At 34.3% G+C, this 23,159-nt stretch overlaps 1 protein-coding gene across 10 annotated transcripts in view; it reads right to left on the bottom strand.

The window, feature by feature from the left end:
* LOC119534028 (putative RNA-binding protein Luc7-like 2) overlaps nt 1-23,159 on the bottom strand; it is a 73,548-nt gene that overhangs the window by 37,310 nt on the left and 13,079 nt on the right. For 6 of the 10 annotated variants that reach the window (XM_037836049.1, XM_037836052.1, XM_037836050.1 and 3 more), the window contains 3 exons: nt 21,881-21,951; nt 20,197-20,291; nt 1,578-1,676 (listed from right to left, as the gene is read on the bottom strand). In XM_037836049.1, the coding sequence (XP_037691977.1) occupies nt 1,578-1,676; nt 20,197-20,291; nt 21,881-21,951 (265 nt within the window). The remainder of the gene's footprint in view (nt 1-1,577; nt 1,677-20,196; nt 20,292-21,880; nt 21,952-23,159) is intronic. The other 4 variants (XM_037836056.1, XM_037836051.1, XM_037836057.1 and 1 more) reach the window with 1 other exon arrangement.

The following is a 23,159-nucleotide window of genomic DNA, read 5'->3' on the forward strand; positions in this document are numbered from 1 at the left end:
CTATAATTAAATAATAGTTAATTTAAAAGTAAATTTGTAAAATTTGTTCCCAAGTTAAGCAATACAGGCTTTCAAATCTTACCATAGGCAACTACAGCTAATCCAAAATACAAATGTTCAATTAAAAAGTAGATTTACTCAACACATGTTGAATTCTAAAAATGGTCGGTCGATCTAAGAATCTCCAAAAAAGTAAAAGCAATAAGGATCATTTAAAAGCTTTTATCTATGACGACTAAGAGATCATTATTTAATTCTTTTAATTTGAAATTTATTTTTATAAATTACAACAGAAATCTATTAACATTTCTTTATGCTAAGACAAAGGTGGCATCTCAGCAGTAAGGGAAAACATGGACTACTCAATGTTTGGCCAACTAGACAGCTATCTGGGAAAATAAGCTATACTCATACCTCAATTACAAAGGTGGATCAAGTGTATAAATAAAGCATGAAAATGCCAGAAGAAACTATGGGAGAGAACTCTTATCACCTCAGAACAGGGAAGTCCTTTTGATTTAATCCAATCAATTTTTAAAAGACTAATGAATTAGACAAAAAACATTAAAATATTCTGCAAAGCCAAAAACCACCAAAATTAAAAAAAAGAGAAAAAAATATTTGCAATGAATGTGTGAGTGAAAGGACTAATTTTCATAACATGTAGAGTTAGAAAAACACCAACATCCACAATTTGCCACTAACCAAAAAACAAAAACAAAAAAAAGCTGCAAACTGACAGTGTAACAAAAAGGAAATATGCAGATCTTACTGTATGAAATATATTCTATCTCACTCATAAGACAAATGAGAATTAAAACTAAACTTATAGTGCATCTATCAACTTTGCAAAGAAATTTAGGCAACATATTAGGTGGCTTTCACTTCCATTTGAAGAAATTCTTAGAAATTCAGAAAAGAAATTCTTGGAAGTACAGGGCTTATTTACTGTTTTATTCACCAAACCAAATGAAAATATCTACCATCTCCTCACTGATGAAAAGTATCATAAAACTTACGCTCATCAGTATGTTATATGTAAATGTCAACATTTCCCAATTTTAATACCAACAATTCTTGTGTAAAAAGCAACAATACAAAGTCAGATTTGGGGCCTAAAGTATATTCAGATATCTAAAAAGCGTTTTCTATTTCTTCTATTAGTTTTATGTAAAAGGTAACACTGTCCTTAATACCCTCTATTTTTAGATACAAACATAAGTATAAAAATTCAGTAATTATTAAAAAAAGGCCCTTTATACACTAGAAATTAGTTGCATACATTTGCTAATATGGATAGTTTCCTAATCATTACTGTCTTATCAGGGAGTATATGCTTAATTTTCAAAAGAATATATGAATTACATGACTTTACAACATATTCTTAAAAGTCACATCTCTTATTTCAAAAAATGTTAGTAAAGAAAGTACATATCTTATTTCAGTTAGTAGTAACCTTCACATAGCCACGAAGAGGATAATTTGCTAACAGTTTTATCCTAATAAGAGAGAGTAAACCATATTCAAAAATTTTACTTCAAAAGTTAAAAATATAATACATTAAGCAAATTACGTACATCAAGCTCAAAGAAAAAATCTTGTTCTTTGGACGCAATTTCATAATCCGCTCTTAAAGCCAGGTCATGGACTTTCAGACATTCTCCAAGATCCATTCTCTGGGGGTGGGGAGAGAAAGACACATAATATTGAAAAAGAAACACATTTTCAAAAATGCATTATCCCAGTCACAGTCCTCTCCAAAGCATATATTAAAAGTCATACAAATACTTCTTTATTTATAAACTTCCAGATTACAAAATTTCACAGGCATTAATAAAACTTGGTGTCAGAAAAAAACTGCATTAGTTCTGTCTACCAATAGATAGAAACAGTGATCATTTTTGTAATTAAGAACAAATAGACAAGGAAAAGCCTTTCAGAATCTGAAGAGCTTCTAGCTTCTATATCACAACGTATTTCACTTAGCAAAAAAATTTTAATTTAAAATTTAAAATGATGTTAATTTAAAATTTAAAAAGAATGTGTAAAACAGACTGCTGAATTATGGTTAAGGTTCTGAACATTCTGATTTTCAAATAAAGACGGGGTCTTCAAACAACAGATTGTTAACCTTGAAACTGATCCCAGATAAGATTCCACATGAACTATTAAAGAGAAAATTTATTAATAAGACCTGGTATGAGTTTACAAAGAACAAGTATCTAAACCCATCTTTGATGAGCGAATACCTGGGAAATAAAATAAATAGTCTTTCTGAACCTAGGATCCTTCTATTTAGAATTTGCAATTAGGCATGATTTACCAAACCAGAGGCTTTTCTCACATCTCAGGCAAAACCTCTTAACTGTCCATTCATTTTCATATATATCTGAGCAACTTATAAAACCTTATGTGAAATCCTCTGGGGGGGGGGGGGGAATGGGCTAAATGCAAAGATAATTACAGATGTTGACTAACGGATGACCAAACAAAAGGGGCAATTTTTCTGATTGGACATATGCGACCTCCCTCCCGAATGTATCAGAATCTCTGGAGGGCTGGTGGAAATGTAGGGTAATCTTTAAAAATTCCTTTTGTGTAAACTAATTTGAAAAGGTATAGTAAATATTCCTCTTGTTTTCTTTCGTTACATAAATTATACATAAAGTCAAAGTACAATAAAACACCGAGTAGCAGTAAAGTCACCCACTCCCCTTCAACTAATAACTGACTACCCATTTGCCACAATCACTATGCTAGGTGCCAAGGAATATAGCGATATGTAAGACAGATACACTCTTTGACCTCTTGAGCTTACATTCTAAAAGAGAAAAAAAATAATAAATGAGAATTGTGTCTATGAATAAGCTTTAAGGTGATCCAATAAACAGCAATGCTCCATGGGTGGCTACTTGGGATGGGGTGATCAGAGAAGACCTTTCTTAAGAGGAGAAACTTAAACTGAACCTAGAGACTGAGAAGCAGCAAAACATCCTTCAGAAAATCTAAGGAAAGAATGTTCTTGGTTTTGCAAAAGATTTAGAAGGCAGATTTTTAAAATAAAATATTCCAGTGTGAATCAGAGAGGTTTCTAAAGGCAGGCAACAGGAATACAGTATTTACATCACATATGTCTGAGTCTTAGCTTTGTACAGTCTCTAGAAATGGCTTGCCTATTTAACATTCTTATCAACAACCTGGATGTGTATAACAAAATATTTAATCATCAACTTTGTATTATACAAGCTAAAAAGGATAGGGATTCACTGGATCAAGATTCAAAAGGATCGATAGAACAGGTAAAATTTAACAGAAATACATATGAAGTCCTACAGTTATACCTAAGAAAACAAATTTACAAGTAACTGGGTATCAGCTGAGAATCAGATAAATTTAAAGAGACTTAAAAGTTCTAGTCAAAACTAAGGGCTACAGTGTGACATGACTGAGATAAAATTTATGTGATCTAAAGCTAACTTAAAGAGGATATAGTATGATATGAGCAAAGTGAGAAATCCCTACCTACTCCCTCACACACAAAATACGTACATATACATACAGTTTGCTGATCAACACACTTCAAAAAGGATATGAACAAATAAGACGAAGTGTCTCAAAACCTAGTTATACAAAAAGCCAAGGAACAGACGTATTTAGATGCAGAAGAAAAGAATCAAGTAGGATGTGAACCTAGTCATCAATCAATTAAAGAACTTTTAAGAAGCAGAAATAGATTGGTTTTATTATGGCTCAAAGGGACATAAATATGAATAATGTACAGAAGCTCCAGAGCCAGATTTTAACTCTCTAAATATAAGACAATATTTTCTAATGATCGGAGCTTTCCAAAAATTTAATAAGCTTCCTTAGGAGTTAGTGAGTTCTCAGACGAGAAGTTCAAATACAATTCTGACAACCAATTATCTAGGACACTGAGGAAACAATTCAACCGTCATATAGCTTTTATTCTGTCTTCCAACTTAGAGGTTTTATGACTATTTAAAGAACTATGTTTCTCTGTAAAACAGTATTACACTCAGTTTTTAATTACATAAAGGAAATAATGGATAGTCAATGCCCTCAAGTTATCCTTTAGGAAATAAAAAGGAATATTCATTACTGTTATAAAAATCATCACTATTCTATGGTTCTCAAGTACATTTGTCACTGAGCACGATGAGATTTTTCCAGACCCCACTGCTTTTAGCTGCAATCCACTCCCCAATTTGTTAGTCTATGGTTTAGCAAACTAAGGAGTTTTCCAGTGCTAATAGGCAGCATCTGAAACTTTCTGTGGACATGCAGAAATTCAAAGCTTCTGATAAGCAACATTTATTAAGGAAAAAGCAACAGAAAAAATTTGAATGCTCTTAAAAAAAAAAAAAAAAAACCCACATAAAGGAACATAAGACAGGAATGAAAGAAACTCGTGGCAAAAGAATGTTCTGTCTTTGCTATGCCCAATCCAGCCAGTCTGTTCCTGATTTAACAATTCCTTAACATTAGTCACTCCAACAACTCTCTTCACATTTACATGTATTTCCATAAGTCATGTTATAAATATTTCATAAAATGAAAGATGTTATAGTTGGAAGGGCCATTGATCCAGTGCAGTGATTCTCAACCTGAACCTGGGGAGCTTTTAAAATACTGATGGGAGCTCTTCAAAAATAGTTGAAGTTCTTACCTCCCTACCCCCACCCCCCAAAGACTGAACTGTAAAAGCCTGCTGGATATTTTTAATGTAAAGTGGTGAGAACTACTCACAGATCTAGTTTTACTCCCATTCTACGGATAAAGGAAGTGAAAGACTTGACTTGCTCAGGTTAACCTATTATGCAACCTAATGAGACTGCGTCTTAGTCTAACACCTCTTCCACTTTACCAGGCTGGTTCCAATTAATTCAATACTACCTCATCTTTAAGCATTTTTAGAGAGCAATCAATTATCTCCCCATAACATCTAATAAGAGCTCTACACAGAGTAGATGTCCGAAGTAGTTGTATACTGCCTTTTCCCCAGTTATCTCCCCTATATTTATCCCGATTAACTACATTTTCTGTCTCTTCTCAACAAAGACTTAAAAGTAAAATATAACCCTTGATTCACTGTATTTCACCTAAACATCTCTGTTGTCTACCCATACTCCCCTTTGGCAGGAATTCTAGGCTTCCTTTTCCAATCTATCTTTAAAATTACATCACACAATCAACCAAGGGAAAAAAAAAGCAACTCTCAGGGTCAAGAACAAAATGAACACAATAAAGGACATATTATGCCCCTGCAGTAAGAGTGGAGTTTTTGGTGAGAAGAGTAGAGAAGCAAGGAGGATGTGTGGGGGTGGGGGGGGTTAACTCACTAGAATGTTAACTACACAAGGACAAGGATTTTTTGTTTTATTAACTATGTAACTATTTGTTCAACAATCTGAATTGGGAAAAGAGTACAGGGAAGACAACTGGCACATAACAAGCAAAGGTTGAAACATTACATTGCCATTTAAAATGATGTTCCTGATATATATTACACGGGGGAAAGAGGTGGTGACAAAGAAAAAAGAAATATAAGACGTCGTTTTTGGAAAATAAAAACTGCTGTGAAGTAAGTCTGTTCCAACATTTTGGCTGAATTATATACAATAAATATGTGCTATTCTTATAATCAGAAAAATCAAAACAGTTACCTTAATTTTGGAGAAAATTGTTTCAAGTAATGGTATGTGGAATCTCAAAAATCAACAAATAAAAATTGCACTAAGGCGAATTAAAGGGTTTATTATACATTTCAGAGTACTGTCAAGTGTCAACTAATGGCATTAACACATTAATGACTACCTCAGTGATACTAGGCACAATTATACCTCCAGGTAACTGCAAGAATACACTTGCTTTGTTACATGTTAGTACATTTGCTCAGAGCTAGACCCTGAGGGTACGAAAATTTAATTCCTATGTTATCAATGAAAAAAACAAGACAATAACCTAAAGCAAGAGTTGTAAAGGTACAGGAAGAAGTAGAAAGAAGGGATATGTTGCCACATTTTATGCCAGAAACAAAACCGGAAACTATTAACAGGTCACTGAATAAATAATTTAGCGGACATCCATACCACAGAATATTGCACAGGCATTCAAAAAATAATAATAATGAAGTAGGCCACTGATAATGTAAACTTCTCCAAGACAGGTCAAGTGACCAAGGGCAGGAGAGGCTATTACAATATCCCAGGAATAAGGCCACAAGAGTCAAATTAGAAGAGGAAAGGAAAAGGGGTGATGGAGGCAAAATAGTGCTAAAGAAAAATAAAAGCTAGGAAGAATCTCTGAAATCATCAATTCCATCACCACCTTTCTACAAATACAGAAAACAAGACTCAGAGATGTCAAATGAAGCCAGACCATAAACTAGTGGCAGCAGAACAAAAATTTGAACCCAAGCCTTTAATATAGCTCAATATTCTTTCAGTAACACTATACTGACAATCAACAGGTTTAACTAAATGGAAATGAAGTATAGAGGAAAAAAAAAATCAGCAGTCTTTTCAAGACTTCAAGTGTTTCAAGCATGAGAAAAAACAATGATGCCATCAAGAGAACCAACTAATCAAACGGGAGAATTGATTTATGAAAGAAAATGTTTCACTTTGGACAAGCTGAATTTGATGTAACAGCAAGAAATTTAGTTAGCAGTGTCCAGTATGGTACGTATGTTAAGACTACATTCACTACAGGTTTTCCTTAACTAACTAGTAAGTTTTCCAAGTGGAAAGTTTTACACATTCCTCCTTGGCACTGCAGCTCAATAATTTTTCCAGGACACACTCATTAACAAAATTATATAATTATAAATTATATAAGAACACAGTATCTGACCTCCCAGATCATTTTAGTAACAATGCAGATACTGACAAGTATTTCTAAATAACAGAGTCACCCGCAGGATCAAAATAAATTACCATAGGAAATTTAATGGGGGGGAGGAAGAGTGCTTGGGAATAACGGTGCAAATTTCTATAAAATTTTTGTTAATAATGTTAACAAGAACTTCTACCATACTTAGATTATAAAATAAACCACCATTCCTTGGTAATTTTATTTAACTACAACACTTTTTTTAAAAAACACTTCTTTTAGAGCAATAGTTCAATTTTCATCTAATCCAGCTTTAATTCTTCCATTTATTTATTTCTGCTGCTTAATTTAAAATAATAACTCTTCTCATTTGTGTTTTATTATGTTGTCTTATACTATTTTAAGAGTCTCAAAGAAAAGACATAGGCAAAAGACCCAAAATGTGAAAAATATTAATAATTTTAATATAGTAGAAACACAGCAAAGAATTTAAGAACAGATAGTAACACTGGTAAAGTACTAAAAGAAATACATACCAGCATAAGAAAAAGTGAAGTAAAACCATGACAACAGGACAGAAAGCACAGGAAATACATGTATCTGGGCCAAGTATTTGAATCCTTCCATTTTCTACACCAATCCCAATGCTATAGTCTTCTAAACTGTTATCTCATCTACGCTTTAATCCTCACCTCTTGGATCTTCACTTTCTTCCTTCCTCATATTTGTAAAATCTTTCTTCTATCATGTTCAATGCTTCCTTCAAGACCCAGCTCAAGAACAGAAAGCCTTGAAATGATGAGACCCAGATATGAGTTTCCATTATGCCATTATAGTTTTTAAATTTTAAGAAGTTTTTATTTGCTAATTTAAATTCTGGTGCTCAAAACTATAAGTCTTAAACATGAGTACTGCATGAAGTGGAATGGGGCACACTGTGCATGGAGAAAGCAGTTCCTGCTTTCTTAACTGCCCATCCCACTCCTATGTTCTACCTCCAAGCCCATCTTTCCCTGAGCAGAAAAAGAAAAATATGGAGTCCTTTCACACCTTTTCTTAGTTTATATTTAAAGAATATAGCAGGAAACACCTTTTTTAAAAAAAATCTATTTCTGACCCTAGATATGCAAATAACAGATAAAATTAAAACAAGAGTCCTTGTCCACAAAGACTCTACTATATAATTGGGAAGACACAACATATACATAAACAAGATAAATAAGTCCCTAATGAGAAGTATAAAGAGGAGGTGCTATAATGGAAGTTCAGAGGCCAAACAGCTATAGGTTAAGGCAAGCGTGTTGTAAAACAGGATTAAAACCTGTAAAGAGGAGAAAAGGTATTCCAAGCAGTGAAAAAAGGTAATTAAAAATGAGATGCATGCTGGGGAGAAGAAGTAGTGAGACAACAATGAATAAATCAGTTTGGTCAAAAGGCTTTGGGACAGGTAGACTGAGTTAAGGATTTTAAACTTTTGACTTGTAAACAGGGAACCACCGAAAGATTTTGTGCAGGAGCAACATACGGCAAGTTCATTCCCACTCAGGAATAAATGGCTTCTTAATCCAGATCTCTTCAAATCTCTTCAAACGTCATTTCATCAAAAAGGGTTTTCCCAAATACCCTGCAATAGTCCCTGTCCCCAGAACCCATACAACTTTAAATTCCCTGACCATGCTTTTCTGTCATAGCATTTATCACTACCTGAAATCACACTTCTTTACATACTTGGTTGTGTGCCCATTACATTAAATGTAAGATTCCTCCACTAAAGCAGAGACCCACGTCCACGTCTGTATTCACAGCACCTAGCAAAGCACCTGGCACACAGCAGGTACCCAGTAAGTATTTAAGTGAATGAATGAATGAATACTGATCTCAGCTATCAGCACCACTCCCAGACAGATGAAAACATTAATTATTTCTTGGAAGGAAATTTTTTAACTTTTACATTTAAAATTGTTTTTACTCAGCTATACAGTCACATTAGCTGTTATCTGCTTGTGATATCGACTTCGGAAAAAAATAGCTCGAAAAACAAGGACTGCGAATTTTCTTTCTCCTCTTGGCCCTCGTTAAATTTATTCTCATCTTTCATCCCTTTCTATTTTTCTTTGCTTAATTCCAAGCTTACTTAAATTTCATCATGCAAAACACTATTATGGAATATATAATAAAGGCAGTAAAATATAGGAACGTATCTCAACTTGGAAACTTTACAAATTATCCAAACACTATCAATATACATGATAGTGTTTTTTTTTTTATCATATAGACCAAAAGAGTTTAGGAAATAATATATATTCCAAGTGTCCTAATTCTTTACATCACAGTAAAACATGAAATGCTTTTAAAAGTTCCCTTAATGAGTAAGAATCAAACTAGAAAGGATTTTACCAAATCTTTTGGTCTTGCCACCTGTGTATCAAGATAGTACTCATCACATTTAAAAAAAATATTTCCAGTTAAAAAGCATCCAAGACTTCTTTTGATGTTTGTGGTTAAACACCTGTTACAATAAATACATTTGTTTCAATTTCTCATGTATTTATTCTATTTTGTGCTCAATGATCTGTGTCCTCCAAATGATGCATTCATATTCCATTCTCTCTTTCTCAATGAACAGCCTCAGAAAACACAATAGTTTCTTCAAACGTTAAAATGCAGTTTACCAAACCATATTTCTCTAACAAAGTTCTGAAGGATTCAAGGAATAGTGAGAGGATAATTCCTGGCTCTTATTTATTAAGAATTAACTGAGAATCATGATACTGAAAACACAAGTATGACAATGGAATATATTAACCAAGTACCAGACGATGAAGCAAATCTGCCTCAACAATGACTTCCATACCTCCTTCTGCTTTGTACAGGAACAATCTATCTTTGCTACTTTCTATCTACACACATGTCTGTACACTGAATATTGTATATACATACAATACTTGTTAAAGAAACAAACACTTTTACAATAAATGGAGAAGAATAAAATATAAACAGTAAATCTACATAAAACAAGAAAATAATAAACTTCAAAAGCCAAATCTGGTAAAACCTAGGTTTTATCTGGCATTGTGCCCACTGGAAGTGCTAGAAATTAGCTGTGAAATAAATCATTAAAAAAAAAAAAAAAAAAAAAAAGCCAGTAATCTGGGCTAATCTCAAAAAACACCTTTAAATAATACCAAACTAGCCCAAAACAAATCATTTCTGGTTTGTGCTTAAAGAATCTACAGACTAATTATTTTCACATTTGCATGTGTAACCACTGCTGTCTTATGTAATAAACAACTCAACAAAAACAAGATGCTCTCAGGCTCTTTATCTGTTAAAGGTAACACCTTTGCTATTAACAACTGTTAATATTTGAAACGTAAAATTTGAAGCCTACTTATTTATGTAGCTTTTTACTTTTGGGTGGATCAATTATTCATTCAACACAAGGAAGAGGTATACTGTTCCAGATGCTAGGTTTATAGCACTGAACAAAACAAGGTCCCTGCCCTCAGGAAACTTACATTCTAATGGATGGTTGAGAAAATTCTGTATAGGTCTATTTATTCATTTATCTGCTTCTCCATATTTTCATAGCTCTTTACAGTATGTACTATTATCAAGGATACTACAGGAGTTTTAATATTCAGGTTTATATGTACCCAATTATCTGTTCTGAGACCAGGCCCTAACAGAAGGAGTCAGAGAAGCAATAAAGAGAGTTTCAATTAGTAAAAACTGCACTTTGGATACAACCCAGAACCTTCTGGGACACTATAAAATCAACTCAGAATTTTTAACCAACCAGAAAATACTGCCATCCAATCCATTCAAAAAAGCAGATAAACTTTTACTTTAATAATGACTTTGACAATTTCAGAGTCCCTAATCTTGTTCTTAAGTATTTCTCAAGATCAGTTCTTTTCAAATCCCTTTTAGCAGCAAAGCTTTTTCAAGTAAAATTTCACGGAAAATCTCTATCTTTAAAGTATGTAAATTTTTAGTTGAAACAGGAGAAATTGGCATACCCTCATGTTTAGAATGCTTGAGATATCTCCGAGGAGCCAGAACAGTCTAAAAGTCACTGCCCTAGGTAACTGTGTTATCTAAAAAACTAACAACAAAAAAACAACAAAAATCTTAAGGTATTTAGATATAAGTGAATCTGAGATTCCTGCATGCTATACAATACTCTGTGATTCTGTGATTGTGAGACATCTGACAAGCACAATTTCTCTGAGCCTTAATCACTATTACTACAAAATGGTGACCTTTGACTAGAAGATATGAGTGTCTGTCAACACTAAAATTATATTCTATGATGAAGGCTAAATTTAGTAGTGCCATCTATGAATTTTGGGCAGGCACTTTTAGAGCATACATTTTCATGCCTGCAGATCTTAATTTCAAACTTCTGTTTCTAGCTCTAGTTTCAATGCCTTCTCTGAATTATTATTATCACACGTTTGTTTTCAAGATCACTAGGAACTAGATGGAAAGATTTTAAGTATTTTAATATCTTTATCTTTCCTCAGAGAAGAAATGTACCAGAAATAAAGTGTGGGAAAAAAAAGTGACAACACTGATTAGGTTTGTGTTTTACCTAAATCTGAAAGGGGAAGCTGCCTACTGTCTGTATGGAAGTAGAACAGGGAGAAACAGAGTATGCCAAAATGGGGAAGAGTGGGAATAGAATAAGAAAATATTCTAGGTGAATAAGAATATAATCCAGGGCTTTGAAGTACAGTAACTTCTTAAACTATAATATTCATTTTCCTTATAAAAATCACAATTGGAAATTATATATAATTATTTTGATTCTCTGTTCTACATTTTACCTCCTCTGATTAATTTATTAGCTTAAGAACTAGTTCTACCAGATTAATGTAAGGTAAAATGTTATAGGGACATTTTTATCAAACTGAACTCCAAAAAAAATTCCATACTAACTGTCAGTTATGAGTACCTTTATAGAAGTCACATTCTCCCTCTCCAAGTGTTAATATATAAAGTCTAATGAAAAAGCCAGGAAATACATTTCTATGTATTCTTTTATTAAACAATCTAGAATATTAGTAAGTCATATTCTTCTAGAAGTGACAGATCTGAGGAACAAGATCAGCAAAACTAAAAGACAACTCTATACAACAATGAAAAAGCATAAAATCAACAGTTACAATTTAATCATTTTCATTCTTCATCTAAAAGAATGTATAAATAAAATAGGCATCTTAACCATAAAGACACATGAAAAGCATTTGCTCTACAGAGATTCATTGCTAAAGAAGTCACAGCTTTGTTATTACAAGCCATTTTGTACAGAAAATGAACTCATATAAATAGCCTTTTTTAGTAAAAAGGGTCATAAGGAAATCATACTATGGACGGTCTTAAGTTCCCAAGGGCACCACTCTATGACAACCCTAGAGTCTCATAAAGCCAGTCATCAAAACTCGGCTTAAAGTCTAAAAGAGGATCACAACTATTTGATCCCATTCTTAAATGTGACAAAGTCTTATCATACTGACAAAAGGCAATGACTTCTCCCCTGCAAGCGCCTTTAAAAGTACTTTCCGTAACTGTTTTTCATCTACTCCAAGACATCAACAATTTTAATCCTCACCATTATTTTCTTTACCATAAGAAAACTGCTACCAGTTAAATTAAGCTACAATACTTTTCTATTAATTTTAAGATGCGTATCTCAGAAATCTTCAAATGTGAAAAAAAATCAAGAATTTTACAAGAGAAATCCAAAACCAACCATACACCTTTTTTACTTAAGCGATAAAGGATAAAATATTTCCCGCAGAGTAGAAAACATGCTGGACAAGACTAAAGATAAGAAAATTAGGGTTTGGTCAGTTTTTTTTTTGTTTTTTTTTTAATTTTTAAATCTTTTTATTTTGAAATGCTTTCAAACTTACAGAACAGTTACAAAAATAAGACACACACACACGCAAAAATACACACCCCATACACAGAACTGCAATATACCCTTCTCCCCAGGTACCCAGATCCACCAATTTTAACATTTTGCCACATTTGCCGTATCATTCCACCTATATATCCATCAACCTATCAGTCCATCTATCTATCCATTTATCTATCAATCCATTTTTTGAACTCTTGGGTATAGACTGAATACATCATATTCCTTGTACACTTAATACTGCCATGTACATTTCTTAGGAACAAGGACATTCACTTATGTATCATCCACCTTAAATGCAGTTACCAAGTTCAAGAAACTTAACAATGATATAAAGTTTACAGTCTGTATTCCAATTTTTAATAATGTCCTTTTGGGCCTTTTTCTCCTCCCTTGTTAGATCCTGTCCCACATCACATACTGCATTTAATTGTCATTGTCTCTTTAGTTGAACTTGCCTTTTTTTTTTTTTATTGTGAGAACATATATACAACATAAACTTTCCCAACTTAACCACTCCCACACATATGATTCAGTGCGATTATCACATTCACTATGTTGAGGAATCCTCACCACCTTCCACTATTAAAACTTTCCCATCTTCCCAAACAGAAACCCTACAACTCATTTTGCATTAATTCCCCATTTCCGCTCCCCTCTGCTCCTAGCAACCTGTACTCTAATTTCTGTCTCTATGAACTTGCATATTCTGATAATTTCTTTGTAGTTATACTCTGGGGCTTAAATTTAACATGCTAAATTTGTAACAATCTTGTTCGCTCTGATATACCTTTGCAATAGCTTCAACAGCCTACACAAACTATGTTTCTACACCCCTCTGTCCTCCCATCTTTATGTAATTGTCACAAATAACATTTATACATTGAGTCCAAAACTGATTTATCATTGCATTTTACTTTTAGATCCTGTAGGAAGTAAAATGTGGGGTGACAAACCAAAAACACAATAGTATTGGCATTTATATTTACCTGTGTAATTACCCTTACTAGAGATCTTTATTTCTTTATGCGGCTTTGATCTATTGTCCTTTCCTTTCAACTTACAGAGCTCTCTTCAGCATCTCTTATAGGGCCAGTCTAGTGGTGACAAACTTCAGCTTTTGTTTATCTGGGAATGTCTGACTCTCTCCCTCATTTTTAAAAGATAGTTTTGCCAGATACAGAATTCTTGGTTGGCACTTTTTCGCTTTCAGCACTTTAAATACGTCATCCCTCTGCCTTCTTGCCTCCATGGTTATTGATGAGAATTTGGCACTTAGTCTTATTGAGGCTCCCTTGTATGTGACTGGTTTCATGGCTTTCAGATTTCCCTATCTTTGGTGTTGGACAGTTTGACTATAATATGCCGTGACATGTGTCTATCTGGGTTTATCCTGTTGAGGTTCGTTGAGCGTCTTGGATGTGTATATTCATGTCTCTCGTTAAATTTGGGCTGTGTTCAGCCATTGTGTCTTTGAATATTATCTCTGCCCCTTTCTCTCTTCTCTTTCTGGTACTCCCACAATGCATATATTGGTATGCTTGATAGTGTCCCACAGGTTCCTCTGGCTCTGTTTACTTTTCTCCACTCTTTCTTCCTTCTCAGATTGATTTCAATTGTCTTATCTTCAAGTACACTGATTCATTCTTCAGCCAGCTCCACTCTGCTGTTGAACTCCTCTAGGGAATTTTTAATTTCTGTTACTGTGATCTTCAGCTGTTTGGTTCCTTTTCATAATTTCCATCTCTATATTGATATTCTCTTTGTTTCATCTATTGTTTTCCTTTAGTTCTTTGTCCATGTTTTCCTTTAGCTCTTTAAGCATATTTAAGACCATTTTTTAAAAAGTCTGGTTATTCAAGGTCTGGTCCTCATTGATGGTTTCTAATGCTTTAATTTTATTCTTTGCCTGGGCCATCTCCTGATTGTTTCTATGTTTTGTAGTCTTCTGTTGAAACCTGGATATTTTGATAATTTGATGGTGTTGCTGCTACAATTTAGACTTACGAGGCTTCTGTTCTTTAAGCTTGTATCCAGCTAGTGTTATGAAAAAGAAAACACATTTCCTATTCTTTTCAGATTGACCTTGGCAAGTGTTCTTATTCAGGGCTTACCCATACAAGGAGTTGAGAGCCTCCCTGATCCATTCTGTGCATGCATTTTGTCTTGGGCATATGCATGTGGTCCTAGGAATTCCCTTGTTTACACAGTTACCAATGTCCCATCTTCCCTAGGAAAGTTTCCTCACAGTCCCACCGCTGCAATCAATGTCCTACAGCCAGCAATCCCTTGTCCCAGTCAGCACTTGATTACTCTCCCAGTGTTCTATAAGAGCATTCTGTGAGCTACCGTCTATATGCTTGGCAAGTTCTAGGATGGCAAGTTCCTCAGGCCACAACCAGATTGGGTCAGACATACATGCTTCCAATATGTGTACAACAGACCTGCACCCATAGAACCATGGCATCCTACCACTTTATAAAAAATTGTTTTTATCCTACCATTTTAAGTAGCCTTTTTCTTGACTTGGCACTCACCCTGTTACGGCAGTCCTTCAACTGTTTTCTGGAGCGCATTGAGAAAGATGTTTCTGCCAGTTCTTGTTGGTTGTTCAAAGCTTCGGGGGGAGTGGGCAGAGCCCTAAAGCATCTCATTCTGCCATCTTCATAGGGACAGAGCCACATGGCAACAAATTTGATGATTGTTGTAGGTGGGAAATGGATACATGGGGTTCATTATACTATTTTCTCTAGTTTTACAAATGTTTTAAAGTTTCCATAATGGTGTGAAAAAAAATACGTTTTTATAGAAAAATATGCAGCAGAGAGTCTCATTCTAGGATGATTCCTACACTTTGCAAGTAAAGTAATTTATGTTGCCTTCTAATATTGTATTGTATTAAGGAGAAAATGTTATTTCATACTAACAGGATAAAGAAATACTGGAATTGGTACAAGGAGCTATGGCTACCCCTAATGTGCTGACAAGAGATAAAGAAAACTTTAAATTTCAAAGCCTAAATCCTTTTTCATGAAATATAAAACTGAGAGCATCTTCCCATCCCTACCTAAAGTCACTTGTTTTGCCATTAATAAATCACTTCTGAAACTGCCATGAAGTTCATTATCCTGTGTGCCGGTTTGGATATATTGTGTCCCCCAGAAAAATCATGTTCTTTGATGCAATCTTGTGAGGGCAGAGTTATTAGTCTTGTGATTAGGTTGGAACCTTTTGATTGAGTATTTCCATGGAGATGTGACTCACCCAACTGTGGGTGAGACCTTTGATTGGGTTATTTCCATGGAGGTGTGACCCCACCCATTCAGTGTGGGTCTTGACTGGTTCACTGCAGTACTTAAGAGAGCTCAGGAGCCAGCACAGACACTGATTCCTGGAGACGTAGGCAGAAGGATGTTTGGAGATGCTAGGCTAAGAGATGAAGCCCAGAGTTTGACTCAGAGAAACTAAAAGAGGACCCCCCAGATGCTTAGAGAGAAACACCCTGGGAGAAAGAAGCAAGGACGCACAGGAGCTGAGATAGAGAAGCTAAGAGAGACAGAAGCCCAGAGACATTTTGGAGAAAGCCATTTTGAAATGCAACCCAGGAGCAAAGGACCAGCAGACGCCAGCCATGTGCCTTCCCAGCTAACAGAGGTTTTCCATATGCCATCAGCTGTTCTTCAGTAAAGGTATCCTCTTGTTGATGCCTTAGTTTGAACACTTTTATGGCCTTAGAACTGTAACTTTGTAACCTAATAAATCCCCTTTATAAAAGTCAATCCATTTCTGGTATTTTGCATAATGGCAGAATTAGCAAACTGGAACATCCTGTGTGGAGGAAAACATCCTGTGAACAGTATCTTCATGCCCCTCAATGATTCCCTAAGTCTGTCCATTCCACAATGCATTTCTGTAGGTTGGCTTCCTAAACCCCTTTACATCAACTACAATACCTTCAGCACAGGCTCATTCTATTTTCAAATTTTTCAATTACAGCACTCATGCTGTCATTTTTGTTAGGATAATAATAACAAGTATGAATAGTTCTCTTTCTGTAGTCTAAAACCAACCAAGTAAAGAACAAAATAGACACAGATATACCAAGACATTTCATGCTTAAAAGCAAATGTATTCAGTTTCTTTCCAAACAACCCATAACAACAAGGTATCTATGTCCTTGCTATTTCTTTTTCCAAACCAACAGTTTGGGACAACCTTTCAGGATCCATTCATCCTCCACGGTGAGCCATCTTGTGATGTGTTCTGATAAGTATCTTATATAGGGAGGAAAGAAACATTCTTGCTGACCTACAAATTAGCCAAGTAGGGAGTGTACAGTAATGTCTATAGTGTCTTCCATCACCATCAAGCTCAAGTTAGGGCCAATAGTTAAGTTGTACTGAAAGATGCCTACAGAAAACCATTCAGTCCAGCCACTGCAGGGAGGAAGGCATGAGAGAAGAGGAGAAGGGGAGGAGGAGGCTCAGTGTTCTATGACGGAGTGTAGAGGCTGCTGGCTGCAAAAACACAACTGATACTTTCTGATGAATGATGGAAGAAAAACAAAAAATAGGAACAATGCAAATGAAGTCGTCCTCCTTAGGATACCATGCCAAGCAGAAAGCCTCCAAAAAATCCCCCTGTCACGAGAACATTTTTCTTCACAAATGATACCACCTCCTCAGCTTTGCTTCTGACTTCAGTAGGTATCTGGTTGCTCTTATGGATTTTCAGCTGCTCCTTGGCTTTCTTCATGTCCTTCTCTACTCGCTGCCAGTCAACTTTGATGTACCCAGTATGGTTTGCAAGCTGAAGGAGAAAAAATCCACCTCCCACAGCTGTTGCAGCCAACTTTCCAACTTTCTGGAATATGAAACCTGTGCACCTTGACTGGACGAGGCCATTTCGGCGAGCTCGTCTCGCGAGGACACCCTCACAGGCTCGGCATGGAAGCCTGCGACAAGGCGCCCCGTAGCCGCCGCCGTCAGGTTGCTTCGGGTTTGGTCAGTTTTACATTGAATCAACACAGCTGAATGATTCTGAATAAGTTACTTAATAACACTGAGTCTAATTTCTTATCTATCAACTGGGGATAAAATACCTCACAGAACTGTTTTAAGAGTAAGATGAGAATGAACACAGAAGATATATTATGAAATGTAAAGCACAATTGTGATGTCAGATTTTTATCATTACTAATACCAGACTTGAATAAAATCAACTCTTGATCAAAATAAGTCAAAGTCTCATTATGGCTGGTTTTAATGTTTAAAAAACAAAAACTAAAAATTATTAAAAAAAAACCAAAACAACAACCCATGGAAGTTCACAACACAAACCATGAACCCCAAGTTAAACCAGGGACTACAGTTAATAGTCTAATTATAAAAATGTGCTTTCATCAATTGCAGGTGTTCAGCACCAATGCAAGCGTTAATAATAGGGTGGCAAAGAAACCTGTATTTTATGCATGATTGTTTCGTAGACCCACAGGTTATCTAATTTAAATAACAATTAAAAAAACCAAAGCATTAAATTCTGCCATCTTATTCATTAATCTATACACTATCTTGTTCTCAAAATTATATGTAGTAATTTAGTTACTAAATAAAATGACTGTTAAATTCTGTACAATCATAAATGTAGTATAAATCAAATGTAATATAATCATAAATCAAAGCATACTACAGATAATTAAGTATTTTATAAAATGATTTTTATTACTAATGTCAGGCTTGAATAAACTCTTGGTCAAATTAGTAAGTCTTGTTATAGGTGGTTTCAAAAGTATTAAAAAACAAAAACTAAATTCTTCCATTTTATTAATTAATTTATATCCTATCTTGTTCCTAAAGTTATTTGAAGTGGTAATTTAGTCATTAAATAAAATGACTGTTATATTTGACACAATCATAAATGAGGTAAATCAAAGTATACTACAGATAATATTACACAGATTTCAAATGTATTATAGCACAGTAGAAAATGCTTTACTATGAAAACTCTAAAGAGTAGACAAGAGAATTTATTATCTGTCATAGTCATAATTCAAATGCTCAAAAACTGCAGTTCTTACCCTACAGGACTGTGCTTAAAAACATATTGGGTCTCTTTTTCTTTTTAAGATAATATAGTTACAACTGTCTATCCTACTAGAAAAAGACAGAGGTGTTTCCTATTTGTACATGCCTTGATACCTACTTATTCTGGGTATGTCCTTAATTTAACTCCTATTATCAAAGAAGAAACCACTCATTTAAACATTTAGACATCTTTAGCAATATGAACTTATCACTTCTGAAAAGAGAGGTCAGAAATCTTTTCTTTATTTCAGTCATTTCTGGCAAATGAGAAATGAAGCCTGCTCAAGTTTCATCCCTTCTAACCCCTCCACTATCAGATGCAGCCAGCTAAAGGGCAGCTACTTACAGGGAGTAGTCATTTCAACCAAATCCAAAGTCAGGGAATCTAATCCTTTGTTCCATTTAAAGAGATTCATCATCATGTGATTTATCTTCCAAATTAAAATTATACTCTAGAATTAACCAGTATCTCTGAAGATATGGCACGTAAATTAAGTGAGCTTTACATTATCAGAAATCAGCAATAAGTGAATTTTAAGTGACAACACTGCTTGCAAATTAAGCTATGTGAATCTAAGTAGTTATTAACATTTCCCCTCTACAATCCCACATATAAATGTGCACAAATATCATCAAAATATATATACTATTTTGGATTTAAAAAGTCTACTTTGCTTAACATAGCAAAAGAAAGTACTTTAAAAATCAATTGTATCAGCAATGCAGCTTACAAGGGGTGACAGTGGGATTGTGAAAGCCTTGTGGACTGCAGTCCTTTCATCCAGTATATGGATGGATGACTACAAAAATGGCAACAAAAAATAAAGTGAAAAATAGGATTGGGGGTGGGGGATGATTTGGGTGTTCTTTTTTACTTCTATTTCTTATTCTTTTTTTTCACTTTTTCTGGTACACGGAAAATGTTCAAAAAATAGATTGGGGTGATGAATGCACAACTGTATGATGGTACTGTGAACAACTGATTGTACACTTTGGATGACTGTAGGTATGTGAACATATTTCAATAAAAATGAATTAAAAAAAACAATTATATTATTTCTGAACCACAAAGTCCAAGTGCTGTATACATCATAACTGCCTCTGCATTCCAAATAAGAAATGCTTTTAAGTTGCTCTGTAGAATGGAAAAAATTATAAAGCAAAACAGCAATTCCTTTTGAATGGAAACTCATTATTGCAGATTTAAATCATCCTGAATAAACAAACAATATAACAGACAGTTTAAAAAAAAAACCTGTAAAGGGTTTAGGTTTTATCAAGTAGTTCATTTTGGTAGTATACTAGTAGCAAACATTAGATTTAGTGAATGCATACCGTTCCAGAGAGGACATCATGGGGGCAACAGTTGAGAAGGTGACTCTTACATACTCTGTCATCACTGAATTTGATTCGTTGACGAGTAGTATCACCTATAATATAAAAAAGTTAATAACATTCAAGGTTAGACAACTGGCCAGTATTTATCTTTTGAGAGCCTACTATCACTAGCCTTTTATGTGTGGCTACATACACACACATTTAGAAATCAGTTCAAGAGGGATTAGTTTTTTAAATAACATCCTATATAAACTATTTTAGACAACATGCAGTTGCAGTATGCACTCTACATATGTAATTCAAAAAGTCAAAGTGGGAAAGCAATGCATTCTTTAAACAGAGTACTTCAGAAAAGCATGGGATTTCAGAACAGGAATGGACCTTAAAGTTTATCAAGTCCAACTCCTTCATATTGCAATTGAGGAAACCGAGGCCCCAAGAAGAGGTTAAACAACTTGCAGCAGACCCACTAGGAGTTTTTACTTATTGGTATATGACAATCCCTTCGTGACACTAAGCAATGATTTATTTTGTAATTATTTACATTAATTAAAAATAAAAAGTAATCTTTCAAATATTGCATACACACTGTGAATCCCCACTGAACCCCAGACGCCATTTCTTCCACTACTTTTTTTCCAGCTGAAGTGTCTCCCTTTTGCTGCTGGGAGGAGTTAGGGTAGAATAACGTGTTTTAGAGCTTACAAACCTGGAAGAAGGACTTACACACCAGTCAATCAAAGGCACACTGGCCTAAATGAAATGTTAACTTTAATGCTTCCAAAGGTCTCATACCTCCAACTTTTTTGTCGTCTCTGCTATATAATACCCAAACTGTGTTCATTTAAAATTCATTCTGTCTTCCTATTAACATGATCCACCTCCTACACAACAGAAGCATCCATTCTGCTTATCAAATTTGGCTATCTGTTCAAAACTCTAAACAACCCAAGAACAGGAAGGTAATCAGTTCTAATAACAAAATATAGATATTACAATTTTTTTGTATTGAACCTCTTTGGAGAAACAAAAGGAAAAACTCATAAGGATGTTTCCTCCATGTATGAAAATGATACGCCTGAAGAAATGTGGGTGTTTTATTTTAGCCTTAAATTGTAGTAACCTTGGTATCATCGATGAATGAAAACCTACTGGTGAATTACTGAAGCGAGAACAACTGTTGGTACCAAAATAAACTGTAAATACCTCTGTACTTCACATAATGCCTGGAGCACTCAAAAAACTTTCAAGGAGGTAACTCAATGATTTATATTAATTTTTGTATTTTCCCATGTGAATAACAAAAGAGGTTAAAACTTTACCCCTTCACATGGTCTTATTTTGAAGAACTTAAACTAAATACTGCCATTTTTAAGTGGGGTAAGATTTTGTTCAAATTGTTTTAACTTGGTTAAAAAGACTTAAAGAACATTGTACTTTGCAACCAGGGTATATAAAATTAATTTATAGCTAAAATGATAGCTTCAGAGCAGTTCAACAATAGGTTTTCTAGAGGCTAGTAGTCTCTAGTTTAATCAGATTATTTTTGATACCACAATTTGGAATTGCGTTCACGCCTGCTACTATAAAAAGGCTATTCTGATGGTCTTCCTTTTCTTTTAAACACAACTGCTTTTGTTCCACATTCATTAACACATCTGAAAAGTTAGTGATAACTCACGGCTCGGAGAATGCGGGGCCTTTCTGACACTCCCTTGCAGACTGAAGTAGGCAGGCATAGATACATTGAACCTTTACAAATAAAACAAGGGGCCAGATTGTTCAGTTTGTATAGAATAGACCCTGCCAGCAATTTCAATACAGCATCTAGAAGTACATGTAAATATTGTTGTATAAGAAAACAAAAGTGAACAAAATCAGGGTGTTTTACTTTTTAAAACACTAATTTAACAAGTGTAACCCCAGAGAACAATACGATTGACCATAAGTAACAGTCCAAGAATGGAGCTCTGGAAAATGGTCCTTGGGCCAACTGGGGTTAAAAAAAAGTTTTTTTTTGTTTTAAAAAAGTGTATTTCACCAAGGCTTTGGTGAGGGCCTTAAGCTCATGTTAGAATGATACTGTGATTAGCTCACACAAGAATGGCAATGCTGTATTAAGAGGCTTTTTGTTTCCTACTATAAAAGAAAAAAAATATTTCAAATCTGTACCCTAGTTATGCTGAAGAATTTAAAGATTATATAAATTTTTAAAGTGTATCTGGGGGGAAGCACCTTACTTATCTGGGAATATCCCTGATAGAAGTACCTAAGCTTTTTGAGGATGAGAAAGCATTTTTTCAGTTCTTTGTTAAACTAATGTTCAAGGGTATTATAAGCCAGGCTTTACAGTCAAATCAAGATCATGGAAGTTTTACTAATCAAACATTTCATCAACTAGAGTGACTTTTTACTTAAGAAGTCAGAATAGTTAAGTCTAATATTAAGATACATGTGCTCTGAAGAGACAGTGATCAGATAAAATTTGAACAATTCCAAATATAATATCCCTGGTGAGCTTTTAAAAAAAGAACCAGTTTATATAAATGCCAAAAAAAGCATTTAAAAATAACTACTCAATGCATATGAATGGGTGCTTTATAAACATTTGATAACTGTAGCCAACACAATAAATACAGCCATCAAATATTAGCCTATAAATTAAAGAAATATTTAATAAAACAATGAAATAATAAATCTAATAATTTGAAATACAGAAATACCCTGAGAGGAATTAGCAACTGAGTACCTACCTATTATTATTTTTAAAGCTTTACTTAAGGAACTTTAAGGATAACATTTTAAAACAATTTGGCTAGATTACCATGCAGTACTTAATAATTTGCTTGGGCTTATGCCATAAAAGTGTAATATGGCTAAGCCAATAAAGAATTGTAAAATAAAATTACTAGTAGTTTCAGTTTCTGTAATATATCTGGCCCAAACCATGTTTTTCAAAA

The sequence above is a fragment of the Choloepus didactylus genome, chromosome 5, assembly GCF_015220235.1.
Source record: "Choloepus didactylus isolate mChoDid1 chromosome 5, mChoDid1.pri, whole genome shotgun sequence".
Classification (NCBI taxonomy): domain Eukaryota; kingdom Metazoa; phylum Chordata; class Mammalia; order Pilosa; family Megalonychidae; genus Choloepus; species Choloepus didactylus.